This window comes from Podarcis vaucheri (assembly GCF_965113315.1).
Source record: "Podarcis vaucheri genome assembly, chromosome: 4".
Lineage (NCBI taxonomy): Eukaryota > Metazoa > Chordata > Lepidosauria > Squamata > Lacertidae > Podarcis > Podarcis vaucheri.
The window spans coordinates 9588836-9614397 of record NC_138762.1 but is presented as its reverse complement, the minus strand read 5'-3'; the positions used below and the strand labels follow the sequence as shown (position 1 = coordinate 9614397).

The window sequence follows — 25562 nt, the reverse complement described above, 5'->3', positions numbered from 1 at the left end:
TTAAAAACATAATAAAACCTCAAACGTTAAAAGCTCAGAGTGATAAGAGAGTACTTAAGAGACCCCTTACAGAGCTACAATTTCCAGAGTGGTTGAACAGTCCTAGAACTGTAGGACTGGGACCCCCAACGGTCATCTAGCCCAACCCCCATGCAGCACAGCCAGCCCCTCTTCCCAGGGAACTCTGGGAATTGTAGTTCTGCAGCACCTGTCTTGCCCACAGCGGGTTCCAGTTCCGATCCCCCGCATCTCCACGTAGGGCGAGGAGAGGCTCCCGTCTGTAATCCTGGAGAGCCGCTGCCGACCAGTGTAGGCAGCACTAAACTAGGTGGACCAGTTCTGTGGCTCAGGCTCCTATGTTCCACCCAGAGCCCGGACCCAGAGCAGGCGACCGCAGCTTGCAGCCTGCTCAGAGATCAGGAGGACAGCACCCTGTGCCGTCCTTGGTTGTACCGTATTTTTCGCTCTATAGGACACACTTTTTCCCCTCCAAAAATTAAGGGGAAATGTGTGTGCATCCTATAGAGCGAATGCAGGCTGCGCGGCTAAGCCAAAAGCCAGAACAGGGAGACGGAGCACTGCGGAGCGCTCCGTCTCACTCTTCTAGCTTGGGGTTAGCTGTGCAAAGCCTTTGCAGGGCAGCGGGAGAGCCAGTGTGGTGTAGTGGTTAAGAGCGGTAGTCACGTAATCTGGGAAACCGGGTTCGCGTCTCCGCTCCTCCACATGCAGCTGCTGGGTGACCTTGGGCCAGTCACACTTCTGTGAAGTCTCTCAGCCCCACTCACCTCACAGAGTGTTTGTTGTGGGGGAGGAAGGGAAAGGAGAATGTTAGCCGCTTTGAGACTCCTGAAGGGGAGTGAAAGGCAGGATATCAAATCCAAACTCTTCTTCCTCTTCTTCTTCTTCACCCCGCTGCCCTCCAGAGGCTACAAAGGCTGTCCCCGAAGCCTCAAGCCTTTGGAGAGCAGCGGGAACTCGCGCTGTGCTCCAAAGGCTTTGGGTCAGCGAACGGAACCCGAAGCCTTGGAAGCGCAGCGCGAGGTCCCGCTGCGCTCCCAAGGCTTCAGGGATCTTTGAGGCTGGCGGTGGGGGAAAGCAACACTTCCCCCCACCGCCAGCCCCACGAGCTTGGGGGGCAGGGGCAAGGCTGCGCGCAGCCTTTGCACTGTTCCCTGACCTGCTCTTTGGGGCTGGCAGTGGGGGAAATCAGTGCTTCCCCCCGCCAGCCCCAAAGAGCAGGTTGAAAGGAACCTGAAGCCTCCCGAGCGCAGCGGGAACTACCACTGTGCTCCGGAGGCTTTGGGTGAATGCACCTTGAACGCACCTTGTTTTAGAGGGGGAGAACAAGGAAAAAAAATGTTTCCTGTTCTCCCCCTCCTATGGTCCGGTGCATCCTATAGAGCGAAAAATACGGTACATTGCAGGCAGCTGAGAAGCGCGGAATAATTCTGCCCTGGAAGAGCCCTGCAGCCGTGTTCCTCCATCCCCGATCCGTTCTGAGCAGAAGAGGAGGGAGCCCAGCTTGCACAGACACACTCGCTTAACTCCAATTAGCACCAGCGGGAGATGGATCAGCCTAGCAAAGGGTCGATGCCTCGCTAGCCGCTCGCTGCTGCCAGCCGGGAGCCTAAATTTAGCCCTGGCGTGCTTCCTTTTATTACTGTTATTCCAGGGATTCCTGGAGGGGCAACAGAAATATTGACAGCCAGGTGCAAGCAGGAAGCCCATTAGTGCAACCGAGGTCACAAACCGGGGGGGGGGGCAGGAGCGTTAACAGGTTCTCTTGACATTCCTAGCAGCCATAAACACAAGCCAAGGCTCAGGGCTGTGCTATAACTGCAATCCTGCAAGATGCATCGTCCAATGCCAAGACCCTAAAGGATTCTTAAATACAACCCGTGCATTCAGAAGCAGACCCAGAGATCGTTCAAGGGTTTGGAGGTGGGCTCAGAAATGTGCCTTTTGCAGGGTCTCGTTCCTTACAAACACGCATCTGCATTTTAACAGGCCGGTCTGTTTGTTAATGCATCCTAGTATTACCGTATTTTTCGCTCTACAGGACACACTTTTCCCCCTCCAAAAATTAAGGGGGAATGTGTGTGCGTCCTATGGAGCGAATGCAGGCTCCTTGGCTTCAGCGATAGCAACGCGAAGCCTCCAAAGCGCAGAGGGAGTGTTCCCTCCACGCTCCTTGGCTTCACGTTGCTTTCGCTGAAGCCTGGAGAGGGAGAGGGGTCGGTGCGCACCGACCCCTCTTGCTCTCCAGGCTTCAGGGATAGCCGCCTGAAGCCTTCAGAGCTCAGCATGAGTTCCCGCTGCGCTCCGGAGGCTTCAGGTTCCTTTTGCTGAAGCCGGGAGAGCAAGACTCTCCTGGCTTCAGCAGAGGGAGAGCTGCGCAGCGCCCCTTCAGCCAAGCAGGAGGAGAAATGGAAGGGGCTCCATTTCTCCTGCCGCTTCGCTGAAGGGGCGCTGAGCAGAGAGGGGGAGAATTTTTTTCCTTGTTCTCCCCCTCTAAAACAAGGTGCGTCCTATGGTCGGGTGCGTCCTATAGAGCGAAAAATACAGTAATTATGATGGGCAGAGGTGTATTGGTCTGGGGTCACAGTCCAGGGTCATGTTAACAGAGAAATCTGAGGGTTCCCTTGGACCAAAAACAAGGACACCAGCCAGGAATACCAGAGCAAAACAGCAGCCAGTAGGCTTGGTCTTTATTGAAGACTGTCGCGACAGGACTCCCACCTGCCACAAGTGGAACAAGATGGAAGCCCCAAACAAAAGAGCCCCCAAACTTTTATTAGCTGCTAATCCCCATGTTACACCCCCCAAAAAACTACATCACTAATACATCATGGTTACATCATGAAAGGAGAGGTCTGGTGGCAGTAATCTGAGCATCCTGGACCCTGCCCCATGGTTCTCCTTGCCCTCCACCAAACACCCATCAAGTGTAACAAAACCCATCAAGTGTAACATTTCCCTGTTTCCCAGCCAAGTTAATCACACCCTTTTGTCTTCATCTGGGTTTGTTATTTCTGGAATGGCTACCTGTCTGGCACTCAGGTATCAGGATGCCAAGGATTATCCCTCAGGCAGAGGGGCTGCTGAGTAGCTGAGCTCACATGTCTATATGAATTTCTGAAGTTTTCCCAGTGAGCCAGTACATAGATACATTGATCAGTGAATTCCTACATTTGGTATTGTGCAGCAAAGGCCCTTTGAATAGATAGGAATAAACTGTGATGAAGTGTTTTGTGGGGACAAATCACAAAAGTCACAAAAGCGATTGTGCTGATTTTGGTAGTGGGCTGCATGTGCATGATATCTGCTGGAGGGGCAACCCCCCCCAAACTATACATAAATTCCTGCAACAGTCAAGGCAGCCAAATCCTGTCACTATTTGTGCAGCAAGGATCCTGCCTCCAGCACCCTAGAGTTGCCCAAGAAGAAGCCTTATCGCCCTCTGTGCTGGATCCTTTGGAGATTTCCAAAAGTGCAGTCAAAAAGAAGTCCTGCAAATTCATAAGGACTATAAACTTGCTTTTTAAAAAGTGTGTGTGTGTGTGTGTGTGTGTGTGAGAGAGAGAGAGAGAGAGAGAGAGAGAGAGAGAGAGAGAGAGAGAGAGACTGATCCCCAGGAAGTTGAAATCAGGGCCCAATTCTGGTCCTTTGAAGTGCCTCCGCAGAATCTCATCCCACACAATGATGCCTGCATATCCCTGCCTCGTGAATTGCAGAGACAGAAAAATGGCAGATGATGGACTTTATGGAGCTGGCTGATCTCACCAGGAGAATCCGAGACCAGAAGGAAGAGGAATATCAAGAAGACTGGGTGGAATTTAAAGACTATTTGAATAAATATTGTAATATTAAAGATTTGTAACCACTTGAAAGAACTAATTAGGCCTAGGATTAAATAAATAAATAAATAAGAAAAAGTATGATAAGAAAAGTTAGGAAATTTGATTATGACCAGAATATTGTTATATGGAATAATGATATTGGAAACTGCTACATTTATTTACAAGGAAATTCAGCTGGAAGAGATTAGAGGAAGTCAAGTAATATGTTTATGAAGTTGGATTTTAATTAATTAACTAAGTCTTACTGTATGTGGTGGTATATGTGAGGTTTGAAATACTTTATTTCTTTTCTTTTCTTTTTTATTTTTATTTTGTTATTGATTTTTTCTTTTTCTGTTATGTTAAAGTTTTGTTTTTGTATGAAATTTAATAAACATTATAGGGGGGGAATGAATTGCAGAGACGGAAGGGTACCTGGGGGTCATCTAGTCTGTGAAGAGAATCAGAACTTACAGGGTTAAATAGTTCTGAGTGATGTCTCACATTCTGAGGCGTGGTTATGTTCACATACGGGAGTGGTTTCTCTGTGTGTGAGTTCTCTTTCGTTTTTACCGAGAGGCGAAAGATGTGTGCTATTTCGCCGGGATGAATTTATGATGTTTTTGCTACATGATTAAAGACTGTTGGAGATAAGCAACAAGGCTGCGTACAGTCTGATTTATTACACACACATGGCAATAGTTTTCTACCGCTGCGGAGACTCTGCTGAAGGAAGCTGACGGTGAGCTACCCACGGGAGTCCAGTGTGGCGCAGGGAAACGTGCCGGACTCCATCATCAAGCCACATAGTCTAACCCCCAAATCTAGCCCAGCATCCTGTTCTCACAGTGGCCAACCAGATGACCCAGTTCCCTCCATTTATGATTCCCCAAACTGGAATACGGAGACATTCTGCCTCCAACAGCGAAGGTAAAACACAGGCATCAGAGCTTGGCATCACCGCTGCCTACCATTGAAATGGGGAACGCCCCTGAACTAAAATTACACTCATTAACTCAAGTAATAGCAGCTCATTATTCTGAAATCTAGAAAATGAGGGGGGGGGACTAGCTGAGATTAACCAGGCAGATTAACCCCTGTGCTAGAACCACACAGTATTAGTTCAGCTGCCACAAAGGAGTGATTAATATGAAATGCTTCATGAGAAAAATGACTGCTGCCCATTTTAAACTGCTCATTTCCAGCGAGGGAGTTGAGAGACAGATTCCTTTGGCTCCAGGATTCATTTTTCAAAGGAGGAACATAAACATCCCCACTGTGGAAATGTTTAGCGGCTCCTTCCAGCTTTCCACTACAGGGAGTGGCGAGATGCGCCTCAGAAGCATAGCTGTCAAGCGTCCCTTATTTGGCGGGAAACTCCCTTATCCCAGCGCCGTGTCCCGCTGCTGTCCCTTAGTGGTGATGTCCCTTAAATTTCCCGGGTTTCAAAGGAAGCAGCTCCTCTCCCTCCCTCCCTGCCGGCCAGGGAGGAGGGAGGCTCCAATGTGTTGCTTGGCTGCGTTGCTCACCCAGTAAGGAGTCTAAGAACGACTGGGGGGTGGAGCTTGCATGCCTTGTGCCGATCAAATCGGCCGTGTTGCCTGGGGACTCACTTTTGCTCAGCGCTTCCCAGCGGAGAGGTGATGGTGGTTTTCCTTGCTGCATCCCCTTTGCCGGGTTGCTGTGCTGTGGGAACCACCGCTTGAGGCTTCGTTTGGCTGCTGGCTGGGCTTTCTGCCTTTGGCTTGGAGGGGCTCAGAAGTTGAACATACCTGTGTTTGCAAAATCCCTTATTTTGGCTGCTGATCCCTTATTTTCAAGGCTGCTGGTCCCTTATTTTCAAATCTGTAAGTTGACAGCTATGCTCAGAAGCATGTCAAAGCATTTAAACTCTGGGGCAACATACACACTCGGATGTTTAAAACGAGCATCTTTCAAATGAATGGAATCAGTCTTGCTCAAAAGGGTTTGCCATCTATACCACTCGTTCGGCTTAACCTTTGAGAAGTTTTAGAAATTCCCCAGGCGCCAGGTGCGCTTTGCAACTCACACAGGTCCAATTGCAACCACATGGAGATCTCTGGGTGCCAGGTGGGTGGCTGACATCTTCACCTGACTGGTCCCTCCAGCTTTCTTAAGCAGGTAGGCGGAAGGGTTTATTTCTTGCATTTATATCCCTCCTCTGCAGGGTTTCCTCCCCAAGCAATCAGAGACTACGCCTGCATACAGCCAACCTCTCCTCTGCCCTTTTCACGCCTCTTCTGGTTCTGGGAGACAGCAGGGAAGCGAGCTTCTCACAGCAGGAGGGGAAGACACCCTTGAGTGTTCACCTCCCTTGTCAAGGAGTGTGAGTTTTATGGATGCAGAACTTTTTCAAAACATGCATGCAGCCGTTTTTTTCTGGTTAGTCTGCGGGACTCGAGGTCAATGCACAGAGAAGGGAACTATATCTTCTGCCACTGAGCAGCTCTGCATCTTTCTGCACACACAGTCTATCCTGTCTATTCTTCACTTCTACAACTGGATGCACTCTCATGAGCTGAAGTTTTGAGCCTTACTGGGGATCCAGTAAGAACTTGGACTTTGTAATCATTTCTACACTTTTGTTGTTGTTGTTGTTGTTTAGTCGTTTAGTCGTGTCCGACCCTTCGTGACCCCATGGACCAGAGCACGCCAGGCCCTCCTGTCTTCCACTGCCTCCCGCAGTTGGGTCAAACTCCTGCTGGTAGCTTCGAGAACACTGTCCCACCATCTCGTCCTCTGTCGTCCCCTTCTCCTTGTGCCCTCCATCTTTCCCAACATCAGGATCTTGGAGCAACACCACTACTGGTTTAGACCCCTGCCTCCCTAAAACTGCCTTCCTCCTACAGTTTCGGCTCATTGCTTTTAAAAAATAAAATACAATCCCAGTGGGTCGGGTTCCTGATTGCCACTTCTTCTGCCTTTTTTTCGTGAATGCGTGGAAAGGCAGCGCAGAGAAGACAAAGCCCCAGTTCTTGCTATTATTTACTCTGCTCTTCCCAAGCTAGTAATTAGCCTCCTATTGTACGAAATCTCCCCGTGATGTGCGTTTCTCTTGTTGTCGGAGGCACTTGAGAATGAAATGAACGGATAAAATGGAGGCAATTTAATTCCAAAAACAGAAAGCAATTTAACCAATTTAATTCCAAAAAAACCCTAGTGAGCTTCATGGCTGAGCGGGGATCCGAACCCTGGACTCCTAGGCCCCACCCTGACACTCTAAACCAGGCATGGGCAAACTGGGCCCTCCAGATGTTTTGGGACTACAATTCCCATCATCCCTGACCACTGGTCCTTCTAGCTAGGGATCATGGGAGTCCCAAGCGTCTGGAGGGCCGAGGTTGAGGACGCCTGCTCTAACCACTACACCACCACTGCCTCTCAGAGAGCCAGGACTCCGGGTTCCTCATCCCAGCTGCACTGCTTCTTGGGCTTTTGCACGACCTTCCTGCATCCAGTTGATGCAATAAAGATCTGGAAGCTGGTGTTTTGAAGGGCAGGGAGCTGATTCAGAACGGTGCCAGGAGGCGGCTGCTTCTCCATCCCTCTTCCTGGTTGCTTCGCAGATGGGCCCAGTGAGAGAGAGAGTAGCTAATCTAAGGAGATTTTTGTGATCAGACAGCTGTTTCCTGTCTGAGGGCTTCCAGAGCCTCGGCCTCATACCAACTGCTCAGGAGAGACAGAAAGAAAACACACTGTGCCAACTTCCTGGCAGCAGGATAGGGACTCATTTAAAGGGGATCAGCCCCAATTGGGGGGTGGGCAGAGGCGGTTTTAGGGCAGCGCGATTGGATTGGGCATACTGGGTGCCACCATGCAGGGGACGCCACAGCAGTACCCTGAGACGTAGCGTGAGAGGCCGGGGTTGCACAAGGTCTCCTCGCTGGCCCAAGCGGGACTAATTTAGCCAGTGATTTAGCCTGGTGATCATCTAATGTTTATTGGATGGATTTCCCCCCAAACTGATTTTTGATTTTATTGTTATTTACGCTTTATACCATATTTTATGCTGTTTTCTGTAGCATCAATTAAGTGTTTTAAATTTGTTGTTAGCCGCCCTGAGCCAGGTTTCCTGAACCGGGAAGGGCGGGGTATAAATAAATTTATTATTATTATTATTATTATTATTATTATTATTATTATTATTAAATTTGAAACGCCAAATTCTGCCCCTGGGACCGACAGGGAGAGCCAGCAGCAGAGCTTAAGCAAATTCGCTCTTTGCAAAGTCTATTTCTGGGGAAGAGAATGGACGCACTTGCTGACATTTCCATCAGTAAAAGGTAAAGGGCCCCCTGGACGGTTAAGTCCAGTCAAAGGTGACTCTGGGGTGCGGCGCTCATCTCGCTTTCAGGCCGAGGGAGACGGTGTTTGTCCACAGACAGCTTTCCGAGCCATGTGGCCAGCAGGACTAAGCTGCTTCTGGTGCAATGGAACACTGCGATGTAAGCCAGAGTGCACAGAAACGCTGTTTACCTTCCCGCCGCAGCTATACCTATTTATCTACTTGCACTGGTGTGCTTTTGAACTGCTAGGTTGGCAGGAGCTGGGACAGAGCAATGGGAGCTCACCCTGTTGCGCGGATTCGAACTGCTGACCTTCTGATCAGCAAGCCCAAGAAGCTCAGGTTTAGACCACAGCGCCACCTTTACTGTGTATCTGAATGTTATGGACTTGTTGGACGCAGAGGGATGGTGGGAGGAACCAGCTAGGGGACCCCCGAGGGAAGAAGGCGCAGAGCCCAGGGAGTGGTTGTGGGACCACAATGGGTGGTCCGAAGGAGAGGACGGGGAGGAGGTGGTGTTGGAAGCTGAAGAGGTAACAGGGTTTCGTGAGCAGGGAGAGTCTGTGACAGAGGAAGCCCAGAACTGGAGGCAGAAGCTGAAGCAGGAGGGTGGGATGAAGGAGGCCAAGAGGCAGAGAGGAGTCAGGTGCGAATTTAGTCACTGCCCTGTCTCCATGCCAGAGTGCGGCAACTCCAGGGCATGGGCAGAAAGTAGCCGAGTTGCGGTTGCATGAAGTGCAACTCCTGTGCCGAGTCCCAAGAAACACACACACACACAGGCAGCAGAATTCATGAGCGATAGTTTACAGAGGTTTAAGAACTGGATATGGAACAACTGATTGGTTCAGAATTGGGAAAGGAGTACGACAAGGCTGTATATTGTCTCCCTGCTTATTTAACTTATATGCAGAATTCATCATGCGAAAGGCTGGGCTGGATGAATCCCAAACCAGAATTAAGATTGCCGGAAGAAATATCAACAACCTCAGATATGCAGATGACACAACCTTGATGGCAGAAAGTGAGGAGGAATTAAAGAACCTTTTAATGAGGGTGAAAGAAGAGAGCGCAAAATATGGTCTGAAGCTCAACATCAAAAAAACGAAGATCATGGCCACTGGTCCCATCACCTCCTGGCAAATAGAAGGGGAAGAAATGGAGGCAGTGAGAGATTTTACTTTCTTGGGCTCCATGATCACTGCAGATGGTGACAGAAGTCACAAAATTAAAATACGCCTGCTTCTTGGGAGAAAAGCAATGACAAACCTAGACAGAATCTTAAAAAGCATAGACATCACCTTGCCAACAAAGGTCCGTATAGTTGAAGCTATGATTTTCCCAGAAGTGACGTATGGAAGTGAGAGCTGGACCATAAAGAAGGCTGATCGCCGAAGAATTGATGCTTTTGAATTATGGTGCTGGAGGAGACTCTTGAGAGTCCCGTGGACTGCAAGAAGATCAAACCTCTCCATTCTGAAGGAAATCAGCCCTGAGTGCTCACTGGAAGGACAGATCCTGAAGCTGAGGCTCCTTTGGCCACCTCATGAGAAGAGAAGACTCTCTGGAAAAGACCCTGATGCTGGGAAAGATGGAGGGCACAAGGAGAAGGGGACGACAGAGGACGAGATGGTGGGACAGTGTTCTCAAAGCTACCAGCATGAGTCTGACCAAACTGCGGGAGGCAGTGGAAGACAGGAGTGCCTGGTGTGCTCTGGTCCATGGGGTCACGAAGAGTTGGACACAACTAAACGACTAAACAACAACAACCTTTCACAATTTCGGAACTGCTCAACCAAAGTGCACAAATTGGAAATGCAGCCTCCTCAGTTCAAACATGTACAGCTAAGTTTCTAGACCTCAAGGAATGCAGGAACATTGCAGCCATAAAACTTAGAACCAAAATACCAGGAAAAGAACCAAATGTTCTTGAAGCAGCCCAAAATATTGTTTGGGGAAAAAATTAATGGAACAGGCATCTCCACTGCTTTGATTCTGCCTCCCATGGGCCCGCTGAAAATTTTTCAAGAAGAATCTCTGCCCTTGTTTGCATTTTGAATTTTCATTCCCCAAGATAAAAGGGGGAAAACTTCCAAGCAGGGGAAATGTAACAGATGTACTTTTTGTTCAACGTGAGAAACACTCGACAAATCCCTTTGCTGCGCAGGATCTAAAGCTCTAACCCCAGGGGTTTCGGTATCAGGACACAGGCTGACTCCCTGAAGCTTCCAAGGCAACAAGCGTACTGCAAGCTGTCTCCAAAAATAAAAATAAAAGGATGTAGATTTCCTGGGAGAAAAGCCCACACCAGGAACAGAGGCTCTCCAAGTTTTCGAGAGGCCCAGCGTTCAAAGAGTTAAGCCCAAGGCAGGAAGGATGGAAGGGAGAAAAGGTAGCACTGGATTCTGCAAGGAAGAAATACAGAAAAAGGCACTCTGCGCATGCTCTGGGGGCACTCTGCTACAATTTTCCCAAATAAGAAACCCGATTATCCACATTATCATAAATTATTATTTATACCCCGCCCATCTGGCTGAGTTTCCCCAGCCACTCAGGGCAGCTTCCAGCAGGATATAATAAACACAGAAAAAGATCAAACATTAAAAACCTCCCTAAACAGGGCTGCCTTCAGATGTCTTCTAAAAGTCAGATAGTTGTTTATTTCCTTGACATCTGGCGGGAGGGTGTTCCACAGGGCAGGTGCCACCACCGAAAAGGCCCTCTGCCTGGTTCCCTGTAACTTGGTTTCTCGCAGGGAGGGAACCGCCAGAAGGCCCTTGGAGCTGGACTTCTGTGTCTGGGCAGAACGATGGGGATGGAGACGCTCCTTCAGGTATACTGTAAATTTCGGAGTTTAGATGAGATGACCCTTTGGGTAAGGTTACCAGATGTCCCAGTTTCCTGGGGACAGTTCTTGGATTTATAAATCAGTCCCTATACAAAATCCATTGAAGTTGAAAAGTGTCCCTGGATTCATTGGGGGGGAAATCTAGTAACCTTACCTTTGGGGCATCTACATTTTATGATTCAAGCTGATTTTTTTAAAGCCACCTAAGGTGGGAAAGGGACACGGGTGGCGCTGTGGGTTAAACCACAGATCCTAGGACTTGCTGATCAGAAGGTCGGCGGTTCGAATCCCCGCAACAGGGTGATCTCCAGTTGCTTGGTCCCTGCTCCTGCCAACCTAGCAGTTCGAAAGCACGTCAAAGTGCAAGTAGATAAATAGGTACCACTCCGGCGGGCAGGTAAACGGCGTTTCTGTGCGTTGCTCTAGTTCGCCAGAAGTGGCTTAGTCCTGCTGGCCACATGACCTGGAAGCTGTACACCGGCTCCCTCGGCCAGTAAAGCGAGATGAGCGCCGCAAGCCCAGAGTCGGCCACGACTGGACCTAATGGTCAGGGGTCCCTTTACCTTTAAGGTGAGAAAGGGAAGGAGCTGACGGGTGGGGTGTCGAAAGGAAGGAAGATCAAGGAGCAGGAAGAAGCAAAAGTACCAGAAAAAAACCCGAATTTGCAGTTCAGAATGCTGACTCTCAAGCGCTTCCTTCCTTCATATCCTGCTCTGCAGAGAAAGTGCCCTGAGAACAGCTGCCCTCGGCTTCGTTTTCCACCACAAACTCAACAACTTCCGTTTGCTTTCTACGCATTTGCACAGGAGGCAAAGTCCAGCAACAGGAAGCCACAGGCAACAAACAACACTTGCAGCTCGCCTCTGGCGAGTCGCTTTTAGCGCTAGGCGAATAGCTGCCTCCAATCGCCCACCGCAACCTTTTGCCAGCTGGAGAAAGCACTCAAACAGTGTTCTTAGCTGGCTGTTCCCAACCCCAGGGTTGATGCAAAAACCGAACTACTAAAAACTGAATGTTCCTGTGCCACCCTTCAGAAAAACTGTACCGTGAAATCCATATATATAATAAAGTTAAAATCAGAAATCAGCTAACTATTGTAGTGAAGTGTGCTCTCAATTGCCTGCACAAGGTTTTCAGCCTCCTGAATCTTTATTTGCAGCTAAGGAGGGGGAAGAACCCTGCAAAAAATAAAAATAAAGAATTGATTTTTTTATTTTTTTTTTAGTCTACTCAAAATCCTAAATGAAGTGTTAACAAAATGGCAAGATTTGATTGTGAAATCTGCTTAGGGGGGAAACAAAACGAGAGAGAGAGAGAGAGAGAGAGAGAGAGAGAGAGAGAGAGATGAGAGATTTATAATATTAATATCACGAGGACTTCTGAACAGCAAAAGCAAATCCTGGGGCACATTTATCCTGGCCAGGTCCCTGGGAGGTGAAGGACAGAGCCAAGAACTGGATGCAAGGAAGGTGCGCTGGCAAAACGCCTGGAACACAAGTCGCTCTCCTGAACATCTTTATCGCCAAAGGAAAGAGGTCATTGCCATGCAAGGCACATCCGACGGCGGCTTGCATCCGACCCTCCCTTCCACCACTCATCTAAAATAAGGTAGGACAGCTGCCAAAATATTTTCATAAGCCAAGTGATGTGCTCAGCTTAAAATAATGCTAATGATATTCCTCATCAGCATCCGAGTGGCATTTTTAGAACAGGCGGCGATGCCTCTGTTGTCAGGCGCAGCGAGAGAGGAGATATACAAGGCAAGGCAAAGGCAGGGCAGATCTTCGATTAAGCTTGCAGGAATCCGCGCCGCGAACCCTGCATCTATGGGAAGAAGGAAATTGTCCTTTTGAAGGACCAGGTGCACAGCCTGGGAGTCATTTTGGACTCACAGCTGTCCACGGAGGCGCAGGTCAGTTCTGTGTCCAGGGCAGCTGTCTACCAGCTCCATCTGGTACGCAGGATGAGACCCTCCCTGCCTGTAGACTGCTTCGCCAGAGTGGTGAATGCTCTGGTTATCTGCTGCTTGGACTACTGCAATGCTCTCTACATGGGGCTACCTTTGAAGGTGACCCAGAAACTGCAACTAATCCAGAATGCGGCAGCCAGACTGGTGACTGGGAGCGGCCACCAAGACTGTATAACACCGGTTTTGAAAGACCTACATTGGCTCCCAGTACGTTTCCGAGCACAATTCAAATTGTTGGTGCTGACCTTGAAAGCCCTAAATGGCCTCGGCCCAGTAGACCTGAAGGAGCGTCTCCACCCCCATCGCTCAGTCCAGACACTGAGGTCCAGCTCCGAGGGCCTTCTGGCGATTGCCTCACTGCGAGAAGTGAGCTTACAGGGAACCAGGCAGAGGGCCTTCTCGGTGGTGGCACCTGCCCTGTGGAACGCCCTCCCATCAGATGTCAAGGAAATAAACAACTATCTGACTTTCAGAAGACATCTGAATGCAGCCCTGTTCAGGGAAATTTTTAATGACTAATGTTTTATCATGTTTTTAATATTCTGTTGGGAGCCACCCAGAGTGGCTGGGGAAACCCAGCCAGATGTGAGGGGTATAAATACATTATTATTATTATTATTATTATTATTATTATTATTATTATTATTATTTTATTATTTCATTCTCCTAGGATGGCAGCATGCCACAATGGCTCACAGGTTCCTTCAGGAAGGTGCGATAGTCAACGCCCATGGGAGAGAATCTTTTGCAAGTTTATGTGCATCATCCCAACCTGAGTGGGGCTGTACATTTGTAGATTTGCTGGGCTATTATCCTTGACCATTGGCCTTTCTGGATCAACCTGCAGAAAATGATCATTAGCTTTATACATGCATAGAAATCAAAATGTTGGTGCTTTAAACCTTTAAAGCCCTAAACGGCCTCAGCCCAGTAGACCTGAAGGAGCGTCTCCACCCACATTGTTCAGCCCAGATACAGAGATCCATCTCCGAGGGCCTTCTGAGGGTTCCTTCACTGCCAGAAGTGAGGTTACAGGGCCTTCTTGGTTGTGGTACCCTCCCTGTGAATCACCCTCCTATCAGGAGATAAAGAACTACACAACTTTTAGAAGACATCGGAAGGCAGCCCTGTATCAGGAATTTTTTTAATGCATGGCGGTTTGTTATGTTTTTATATGTGGCTGGGGCAACCCTGTCAGATGGGCATGGTGTTAATAGTAAAATTATTTTTATTATTATTATCATCATCATCAATCAAGTCACATTCTCAGAGGAAAAGCTGGTGTGGAAACAGCAGAAACAAACGGGATGAAGCAATTTTGTTTGTTCAGGGGGTGCTTGCCCCTTGTGCTAGATTTCCGAAAAAGAAATAAATTGTGTCTTTCATGACTCCCATCTTAAAAATGTATTTTATCTGAACTGGTCCGACTTCTCTAATCACTACAACACGCTGGCTTTAAAGCTACATTATATTCCCCAGACTTTTGCCTCATGGCCAGGAAACGAATGAAAGGAGCAGAGTAAGAGAGAACGAAAAACAGTGCCATTTCTCCTATTTTGAAAGTGTATATATCCTCGCTACAGGAAATCACACTTCTTCTTTTCGCTATTTGCCCGCAAGTGCCCAAGGCCAGTTCAGAGTCAAGCGCCAGGGGAAACTGCAGGATTTTCACACATTAGGGTTTTGTGAAGCAGACACACTCAGGGACATACCAGCAAGCGGTTTTCACACATCATGGCAGGATCAGGCAACTTTCCCTGGAGGGAGAGCAGGAGAATAAGTGGGGGGGCGGACGACCTGATATTCTGAAACTCTGGAGAGACATAGCATATGGTGCCAGAACACCGGCAGAAAGCCAGCCTTCTATTTTCAGCCTTCTATTTTCAATCTTCCACAACAATTTCCTCAAAAGGGAGAATGACTTACAGCAGGGATGGATCAGCCAAGGCTCTCGAGCCGCTGGCAAAGTATATAAGTGCAATCTGGAGGCATCAGACCAAACCGGGGTTAAAGGAGCTGACATATCTATTCCTTGTACGACGCGGTCTGAATTGAGAAAGCCATGGTATGCAATCACCCAAGCCGGAACATAAAAACATGGTACAAAGTGGTGGTGTTGCTATTGTGGGGGGACTCCCTGGTCCTGAATGGGGTAACTGGGTTTTTTTCCTGTTGTTATTCTGTCTCTCACAGCTACAATGAACCTTCCATTAAAATTATGGAATGGTCATTTCTTCCTCAAACGGACAAATTTAGCAGGGGATCAAATACAGTGCTACCTCTGCTTGAGAACGGGATCTGTTCCAGAGTCCCGTTTGTAACATGAAAGGAATGCATACCCACCCTGGAAGAATGGCAGATGAAGGTGATTGACTACATGGAATTGGCAGAAATGACTGGCAGAATCCGAGACCAGGGAGAAGAGTCGGTGAAAGAAGACTGGAAGAAATTTAAAGACTATTTACAGAAACATTGTAAAATTAATGAATGTTAGAAGGATGTTGGATAGAAACTAAGCGGTTTCCAGCTGTAATGCTTTAAGAGATATGGAGGGGGGTGAAAGGTTTCACAAATGGGTAAAAGTTTAATGGTAAGGATTTGCTGAACTAACAAATCGAACTGGAATACAAAGAAGGGAGGTATGAGGAGGTCCGAGGAAATAAGTGTATGGAAGTTATGTTATTGAAAATTAATGTGTGTTTTTAACTGTTTTTCTATTTTGTATGTCTATTTTTCTTTTTTTCTGTTATATCTTAAAAACTTTCAATAAATATCTTTTTTAAAAAAAATGAAAGGAACGCAACCTGCAGCGGAACATCTGCACATGCGAGGTTTGCGATTCACCGCTTCTGCGCATGCGCGTGACGTCATTTTGTGCGTCTGCGCATGCATGAGTGATGAAACCCAGAAGTTACACTTTCCGGTACTTCCAGGTCGCCGTGAGACGTAACCTGAAAGAACGTAACATGAAGCAAATGTAACAAGAGGTATTTCCCCCTCACTGTATATGAAAACATAATAAAACATCAAATATTTTTTTAAAAAACTTCCCTAGACAGGGCTGCCTTCTGAAGGTTGTACAGTTACTTATCTCCTTGGTTTCGGGGTCACATAACTCCATATGCTCCAACATTTCTCCACTGAAAATAGGGATGGCCTAAGGAGAAGTGAGGGAGGCGGTTGGCACTGTGCGTTAAACCACAGAGCCTAGGACTTGCCGATCAGAAGGTCAGTGCTTTGAATCCCCGTGACAGGGTGAGCTCCCGTTGCTCGGAAGCTGTACGCCAGCTCCCTCGGCCAGTAAAGCGAGATGAGGGCCGCAACCCCAGAGTGACTGGACCTAATGGTCAGGGGTCCCTTTGCCTTTACCTTTAAGGAGAAGTTATGTACTGAGTTGAATAGGATTCAGAATGCAGCAGTCTGATTGGCCCTAGAACAATAGGATTCAGAATACAGCAGTCTGATTGGTCCTAGAACAACAGGATCCAGAATGCAACAGTCTGATTGGTCCACAGGAGCCACCCAATCCAGCTCCAGGTGGAAATGAATTCGCAACCTGATTGGCCTACAGGTGAATCCCAGAATTAGCCAATCACGTGGGGCCCATTGTGTAAATAATGTACATAAAGCAGACATTCTGGGGGAACTTCCATTCCTCCTCACCACTATGAGCTGAATAAAGAGCATGAAATCCACTCTTGAATATATTTCACATGGATGCTTTAGCTCAGATTCCTACATTGTGTGGGGTTGGAGTAGATGACCCTGGGGTCCCTTCAAATCTACGGTTCTATGACTCCATGTGCATTTTCCCCATTGTTTGTTGTTGTTGTTTAGTCATTTAGTTGTGTCCGCCTCTTCGTGACCCCCTGGACCAGAGCACGCCAGGCACTCCTGTCTTTCCCTGCCTCCCGCAGTTTGGTCAAACTCATGCTGGTAGCTTCAAGAACACTGTCCAACCATCTCGTCCTCTGTCATCCTCTTCTCCTTGTGCCCTCCATCTTTCCCAGCATCAGGGTCTTTTCCAGGGAGTCTTCTCTTCTCATGAGATAGCTTTCCTTATTGCGAGAAGTTTGAAAGCGGGCTTGCTGAGCAAGACCTCCCAATCAACTATAATTATGCATCTTGAACGTACCGGCCGGCCAGCGATTGAATCCCACCTGAAAACAGCAGCAATCTGAAAGCGCCCAAAATCTTTGAACGCTGCCGCTTTCCAACTGAGCATCCCTGACGCCGCAGTTGCAAAACATTCCTGAAAAGGGAAGGAAGCGCCTGCTCTCCTCCACGCCAAGGTCATTCATTATAAAAACCACATTTTGTTTAAGAATTTGCTTCTTCGCTGAGCTGCTGCAGGTAAGGGCAAATATTTGAAGTGTTTCTGCATAGCTGCTGATGGGGGGAAAGCCTCTTCAAAGCAAAAGTGATTCACCATTGTCAGAAGCACGGTTTACAGCTCAATTAAAGCGGCTTAAAAGGCCAGTTCGTTGTTATTATATTTTCCGTCTCTTTGCCGCCTGCTCCCGTCAGAAATCACATACGCTGGGATTATATAGCAGTGGCGATAAACCCACACGCTGATTCAAGAGCGACGTGAGAAGGTTTCGCTGCTGCGAAAAAGCCTAATTTACTGCCTACGGAGCCTGCAGAAGTCGCTTTGCCTGCCGAAAGGGGCAGAATGCAGTGAAAACTAGGTACAGGGGGGGCGGGGGGAAATCCGTTCGCATTGCAATTTACTGTGACCCGGCCTCATTTAAGGCCCTGGATAGCTCAGCTGGTTAGAGCGTTTTGCTGATAACACCAAGGTTGCAGGTTTAATCTCCATATGGGATAGCTGCGTATTCCGGGGGGTTGGTCTAGATGACCGCCAGGGTCCCTTCCAGCTCTAAGATATTACACGGCATTCCCGTGAGGACCCTACAACAATATCGCCGCACAATTTACCGTATTTTTTGCTCTATAAGACTCACTTTTTCCCTCCTAAAAAGTAAGGGGAAATGTGTGTGCGTCTTACGGACCGAATGCAGGCTGCGGAGCTATCCCAGAAGCCAGAACAGCAAGAGGGATCGCTGCTTTCGCTGCGCAGCGATCCCTCTTGCTGTTCTGGCTTCTGGGATTCAGAATATTTTTTTCCCCTTGTTTTCCTCCTCCAAAAACTAGGTGCGTCTTGTGGTCTGGTGCGTCTTATAGAGCGAAAAATATGGTAAGACCGAGTGTAGCTTCAGGATCTGTCCTTCCAGTGAGCACTCAGGGCTGATTCCCTCCAGAATGGAGACGTTTGATATTCTTGCAGTCCATGGGACTCTCAAGAGTCTCCTCCAGCACCATAATTCAAAAGCATCCATTCTTCGGCAATCAGCCTTCTTTATGGCCCAGCTCTCACTTCCATACATGTGTTTTGCTAGCATGTGAAAACAGCCCACGTCCAAGGATCCCCAGGCTCGCACCTCCAGATGGCAGAGACGTCAGGCAGCAACCTGGCGCCCGGGCATCTTCGCTTGGTCGCAGGCGGCCGATATAGCCAGACAAGCAGAACTAAAAATTATGCAGCAGGGAAGAGAGTCGTCAAGTAGATGCCAAGCCATTAGCATTTTCACACAGCAACAGATTTTTTGAAAAAGAAAGTTTCCTTCCTCTGCCAACGCAAGCACACTGCTTCTGCACACAAGAGACCCACACTGCATTAGCACACAACGGCTGCTTGCAGGCTGGCAAAAGGTGTTTGAGCGCTGCGCCCAGACAGCTTCTCCAAGGAGCGGGACCAGTCAGGGCTAATCCTCAGCCTGCTCAGCTCAGGTGTCGTGACCTGGGGCCTCAGAGACCTGTCACTATTTCTGCAGCAGGGTTTCGGCACAAAAGGGGAGCTTTTCAGTGACTGCGATACGATACAGTAATCTTTATTGTCATTGTCCCATACAGAACAATGAAAATGAAAAAATCTACAGCAGACATTCAAAACCAACACGCCTGCTATCCCAGGTATCCCAGACTGGTTAACCCCCTAAAACTCTGATAAGGGGAAAGGGACCCCTGGCCATTAGGTCCAGTCGTGACCGACTCTGGGGTTGCGGCGCTCATCTCACTTTACTGGCCGAGGGAGCTGGCGTACAGCTTCCGGGTCATGTGGCCAGCATGACTAAGCCGCTTTTGGCGAACCAGAGCAGTGCACGGAAACACCGTTTATCTTCCCACCGGAGTGGTACCTATTTATCTACTTGCACTTTGAGGTGCTTTCAAACTGCTAGGTTGGCAGGAGCAAGGACCGAGCAACAGGAGCTCACCCCGTCACGGGGATTCGAACCGCCGACCTTATGATCGGCAAATCCTAGGCTCTGTGGTTTAACCCACAGCGCCACCTGTATCCCAAAACTCTGATACCCCATAATTAAATACAATACACTCCCATAGAGACTACTTTACACTGCATTTAAAATAAAAACCAAAGCATTCAGGAGCACTGGAAACTTGAGGCGTATCCATGCCTCTCGTCTAAAAGCATTGGCTATTTTACGGTTTTCCCCTCAGCGATACTGTTACGAACAGGGATTTTCAATTCTGATCAATACGAACGATCAGAAAAGAGAAACGCTTCTTTGGGTTAATGAAGATATGAGAATATGTCTCAAATTAAGACCTAATATAAATGAGATCATCCGGCAAAAGCAAGCTCACACCTCTCACTGAGTTTTTATTTAAGGTTGTACTGTATTTGTATTTATCATTATATTTTGGAAATGACTCCTGTTCTTACATAGCTGCCTTGTTTTATACTTTCTGGACATACCAGGACCCTATTACAGTCATACCTCGGGTTACAGACGCTTCAGGTTGTGTTTTTTCAGGTTATGGACCGCCAAAATCCGGAAGTACCGGAACGGGTTACTCCCAGGTTTCAGCAGTCACGCATGTGCAGAAGCGCTAAATCACGCTTTGCGAATGCGCTGAAGTGCCGAATTGCAACCCGCGCGTGCGCAGATGCGCAGCTGCAGGTTGCGAACGTGCATCCCGCACGGATCACATTCGCAACCTGAGCATCCGCTGTCTAAAGCAGTTGTGTTATATGTTATAAATCAAGCGCTGCTAGGAGTTGTTCAATGTATTTATCAGTAAAAAAAACTCAGTGTGGCTCAAGAAAATTCTTACTCCAAAAGCGTGGCCCAGAGAAAAAAGTTTGAGAACCAGCGAGTTAACCACTGCACAACACCGGTGCAATAGGGGCTGTAACTGGAGATGAGTATACAGATGTTCTGAGGACTTTGCAGAGGTCCAGACCTATTTGCCCGCTGTAGCAAATACAACAAAGGGTCTCCAAACAGTTATAAATGTTATTACGGCATAGGTTTTCATGGGCCACAGCCTACTGATGACAGATGATTTTGAGAAGTCCAAAAAGAGCAGCAAAGCCTTGAGAGGATTCAGAATTTAGGACTATTCTGGTTTTAAAGCAAGACTTGCGGATTCTAAGCGTCAGCCCTTCAAATTGACAGCATCTATTACAAGCCTCCGCTCTCGTGTAACCATTCCCAGGTTCGCAGAGGAGGATTCTTGCTGAAGGAAAAGGGTTTGAAAGGCTCCGGGGATCCCGTAACCAAGAATTTGACATACAGGGTGCTATTATGCAGATCTCTCTCTCTCGCTCACTCAGTTAGGCGAGCCATCAATCAACAGTCTTGCGCGGCAAACGGAAAACAAAAAAAACTGCTGGCTGGGCCTTTTCCTTGCTGATACCTTGAAATATTAATTGGATTTTGAAAGACACAGAAGACAAGATCGCTTGTAAACGGCTATCGGGAGAAACAGGAGACCATAATCCTCTGGCTTGACAGGCGAGATGACAAGGGCTCTGTGGCTATCACGGCCCTTAAAAGCACAACAAAATCTATCCTCCTCAGAAGTTACAAGGGATATCCTTCTGTCATCCACTGCTACAAGATCCTTCCTTCTTGCAGACCAAGATTACCAGAGGACAGCAAACACGGCAAAAAATTTAGCTGGGACAATCAGAATAAGATCTACCACCTGACTGACATATTAAATGCCTAGTAAAGAAAGCCAATTCGTTCATATGTTTTATTTGTAGTGAAGGACTGTTATTAACTCTTTCATTTGTTTAGTTGTAAATTTTTTTCCCTTTCTTTCTTTTTTGCATAGCCAAGCACCCAGCTATAGCTGTATTTGATTGTATTTGATTCCTTTGCTGTAGCTTGTGGCTGACACAAATAAGGAGAATATAAAAACAGTCAGATTCATTTCGTAGGTTCACCAGCAGGGCACAAAGGTGATGGCAACGTACTGTTTGTACTTTGCACCCAGGTCTCGCAGATAGGCTGCCTCAGAACAAAAAGGTTCCATGTGGCTAAGAGATCATAGATATTCCCTCCATGCACTGGTCAATTTTTAAAATAAAAAACAGCTACAACTTCCTTCCAACTTGGAATAGCGATTCTTCTGTTTAAAGCAACCTAGAAGCATGCAAGATTTGCCTGCACACAGTATTCACAAAAACCACATAACCATATGAACCATATGAAATTATCACAGCCAAGTTCCATTGAAGAGGTCAGCAAACTTTTTCAGTCCACTGTCCCTCAGACCTTGTGGGGGGCCGGACTATTTTTTTTTTGGGGGGGGGGATGAACGAATTCCTATGCCCCACAAATAACTCAGAGATGTATTTTAAATAAAAGCACACATTCTACTCATGTTAAAACACCAGGCAGGCTCCACAAATAATCCAGAGATGCATTTTAAATAAAAGGACACATTCTACTCATGTGAAAACATGCTGATTCCCAGACCGTCCATGGGCCAGATTTAGAAGGCGATTGGGCCGGAGCCAGCCCCCGGGCCTTAGTTTGCCTACCCATGGGTTACAGGAAAAGGGGGAGAAATGAGACTGTAGGATTTCTTCATCCTGTCTGCTGGAAAACCAGCAAGTTTTGGCTCCCCGCCTCCTTGAAATCTCTCCGGTCCAATCGCCATTACAAGAACTCAGTAAGTACGGAACAGCACCTGTGTGTTCTTTTTTCCTCCTCCCTCCCAAGCCCAGTTCCTTTCGTGCCACGCCTTTTAGACTGCACAAGCCCAAGGAACTGTCTCGCCACTTCCATTAGTAAGCAGCTTTGGGAAGCCTATTCCTTTCTGCTGAAGAACTGGGTAGAAATGCTATAATCAGTTAAATCTGCCTGTAGTTCCGCAAGCAAAAATGACAAGGAGCAAAGAGCCTGCGGAATTCGCACACAGTTCCACAAGTAGTTCGCCTCACCACCGACAGAGTGGTCGAACCTTAAAGGTCTACGTTTCTTAATCTTCACGGATGAATCACATTCTCAGATTCTCACATCCGAGGCAGCTCACACACTCACACAGACACACACACCCCAACCTCGCAAGATTTCAAAAACGGGGGCAGCCTGCCAACAAATACAGAATAAATTCCAGCGACTCACCTTGGTGGTGTCATCATGTGACCGCTGGTATCGTTTCCAGCGGCAACCGTAAATCCCCGTCAGACATGACAAACACAATTGTGGCTCGTAGTACTGTAGCGGTTGGTGTTTAACCATGCTCTTCTTCCCAGATCGTCACCAGCAGGCTACCAGAAATCCATCAGGGCCTTGGGAAATGCCCTACAAGAAAAGCGAGTTGGCAGTCAGAAGAAGAAGCAACATGGAGAATCACAGAGTTTGGAGGGGGTTCCCAGCGGTCATCTAGACCAACCCCCCTTGCAACACACAAAACGGAAGTGTGGCACTCAAAACGGAACATGTTTGACTTTCAATAACAGTTTGCAAACCGGAACACTTACTTCTGAGTTTGCAGTGTTTGAGTACCAAGGCGTTTGAGAACCAAGGTACTACTGTAATGAAAGTAAGAATTAAAAGATTGGTCAAGTCACCATCAAGCAGTCTTAAACATAAAACTTGTGTACAAAGCAGCAGCAGCTGAGTCAGGAAGGATTCTCTCTTTTTTAAAAAATATATTTATTAGCTTTTCAAAGTTTATACAAAAAAGACAAAAAACAAAAATACAAAAATTAAAAACACATATAATTTCATTCACTTATTTTCTTTTGACTTATTTCTCGGACTTCCTCATACCTCCCCTTTTTGTATTCCAATTCAAATTATTCATTCAGCAAATCCTCACCCTTAATTTTCACTTAATTTTACACCTTTCTTTCTTCTTTTTTTCCCCATTTATCTTTATCATTACAGCTGATAACCACTTAGATACTATCCAACATCAATCTAACATTCCCTAATTTTATAATATTTCCCAAGATAGTCCTTAAATTTCTTCCAATCTTCTTCCACCGTCTCTCTTCCCTGGTTTCGGATTCTGCCAGTCATTTCTGCCAGTCCCATGTAGTCTACAGGAAGGATTCTCAAACACACCTCAAAGTTCTGGATGAATAGAAAAATATTCAAAGTGCATCTGAACATCGCTGGGATGTTTCATCCGGAAAGGAGTTCTACCACAGAACATCTCATCTCACATCACCGACTATGAGACTTTCCCTACCCCAACCACAAAACCCAAGCCAGACAGTTTTAAGGAAAGCGCTTCTTCATTTCTGAAGTAAACAGGGAGTGGAAAATTTGGGATGTAATCATTATAAATAAAACAAGATACAAGCAATTATGGGAGAGAAGGGGCCATTAGAAGAGACTTATAGAGCGGAGTTGTAACCGCTGGAATCAGTACAAACGAAATGAAGAAGTAACGATGGATGTGAAGTCAGTATGATTTAATTAACTGGATGTATAATATATGATTATTGTGTGTTACGGAACTGGGGGAAATCAAATAAAAGGGCGGATTGGGCGGGGTGGGGAATGAGATAAACAAAGAATGAAAGCGGAGGGTCACAGATCAGGGCTTTTGTTGCAGCTCGCTGCCGTTAAGCAAGATGGGCAAGGGAAAGGGGGTGGGTTGGCGAGCTCATCAATGACATCGACCCACATTTACCGTATTTTTCGCTCTATAGGACACACTTTTTCCCCTCCAAAAATCAAGGGGCAATGTGTGTGCGTCCTATGAAGTGAATGCAGGCTCCTTGGCTTCAGCGATAGCAATGTGAAGCCTCCAAAGTGCAGAGGGAGCGCTCCCTCCGTGCTCCGGAGGCTTCGCGTTGCTTTCGCTGAAGCCTGGAGAACGAGAGGGGTCGGTGCGCACTGACCCCTCTCACTCTCCAGGCTTCAGGGATAGTCGCCTGAAGCCTTCGGAGCGCAGCGCGAGTTCCTGCTGCGCTTCAGAGGCTTCAGGTTCCTTTCGCTGAAGCCAGGAGAGCAAGACACTCCTGGCTTCAGCAGAGAGGGAAGAAGAAGAAGAATAGTTTGGATTTGATATCCCGCTTTATCACTACCCTAGGGAGTCTCAAAGCGGCTAACATTTTCCTTTCCCTTCCTCCCCCACAACAAACACTCTGTGAGGTGAGTGGGGCTGAGAGACTTCAAAGTAGTGTGACTGGCCCAAGGTCACCCAGCAGCTGCATGTGGAGGAGCGGGGAATCGAACCCGGTTCACCAGATTACGAGTCCACCGCTCTTAACCACTACACCACACTGGCGCAACGCCCCTTCCGCCAAGCGGGAGGAGAAATGGAAGGGCTCCGTTTCTCCTGCTGCTTCACTGAAGGGGCGCTGAGCAGAGAGGGGGAGATTTTTTTTTCTTGTTCTCCCCCTCTAAAACAAGGTGCGTCCTATAGAGCGAAAAATACGGTACCAGCTGGAATGCTCACAGTCACAGAATTGTAGACTCGGTTTGGGCCCCCAAGGGCTATCTAGTCCAACCCTCTGCAATGCAGCCCCTGCCAGCCAGTGTAGGAGACAATACTGAGCTGGACAAACCAACGGCTGGACTCAGTATAAAGAATTCCGTGGCCCTGGTTTCCCACCTGGGCAGGACAGTTTGATCTTATAACACAGTGGTTCTCAACCTGTGAGTCCCCAGATGCTGTTGGACTACAACTCCCATCATCCCTGAGCTCTGGCCTTGCTAGCTGGGGTGAAGGGAGTTGTAGTTCAACAACATCTGGGGACCCAAGGTGGAGAAAGGCTGCTATAACGCCAATCCTGGTCCAACTACACTGGCTGCCAATTAGTTTCCGGGCCCGATTCAAAGTGCTGCTATGACCTATAAAGCCTTAAACGGCTCAGGACCGCAATACCTCAAGGACCGCCTCTTTCCATATGAACCTACCCGGAACCTGAGACCATCTTCTGAGGCCCTTCTTTGTGTGTTTCCTCCACGAGAGGTCCGGAAGGCGGCAACACAAGAACGGGGTCTTTTTTGCAGTGGCTCCCCATTTCTTAGGGTTGTGGGTTCAAGCCCAACGTTGGGCAAAAGATTCCTGCATTGCACTAGATTACCCTTGTGGTCCCTTTCAACTCTGCGATTCTAGCAATAGATAGTAATAATAATAATAATGATAATAATAATAATAATAATAATAATAATAATAATAATAATAATAATAATGTAGCTCCTTCTGCTTCTAATTAAGAGAGAGAGAGACGAGATGAATAGTTTGATGAAGATGATGGACTACGCCGAAATTGACCGGGAAAATCAAAAACCAGGAAGAGAAGAACTTTAAGAAGGA

The 25562-nt window shown here is 47.5% G+C and overlaps 1 protein-coding gene and 1 long non-coding RNA gene across 3 annotated transcripts in view; both read right to left on the bottom strand.

Moving 5' to 3' along the window:
• The window catches only part of GDPD5 (glycerophosphodiester phosphodiesterase domain containing 5), a 156327-nt gene that overhangs the window by 63953 nt on the left and 66812 nt on the right, over positions 1 to 25562 (bottom strand). For both annotated transcript variants that reach the window (XM_082219350.1, XM_082219351.1), the window contains exon 2: positions 22406 to 22585. In XM_082219350.1, the coding sequence (XP_082075476.1) occupies positions 22406 to 22522 (117 nt within the window). In that variant the 5' untranslated portion in view covers positions 22523 to 22585. The remainder of the gene's footprint in view (positions 1 to 22405; positions 22586 to 25562) is intronic.
• Positions 1 to 25562, bottom strand: part of LOC309530682 — a 127617-nt gene that overhangs the window by 97149 nt on the left and 4906 nt on the right. The gene's annotated exons all lie outside the window — the stretch shown is intronic.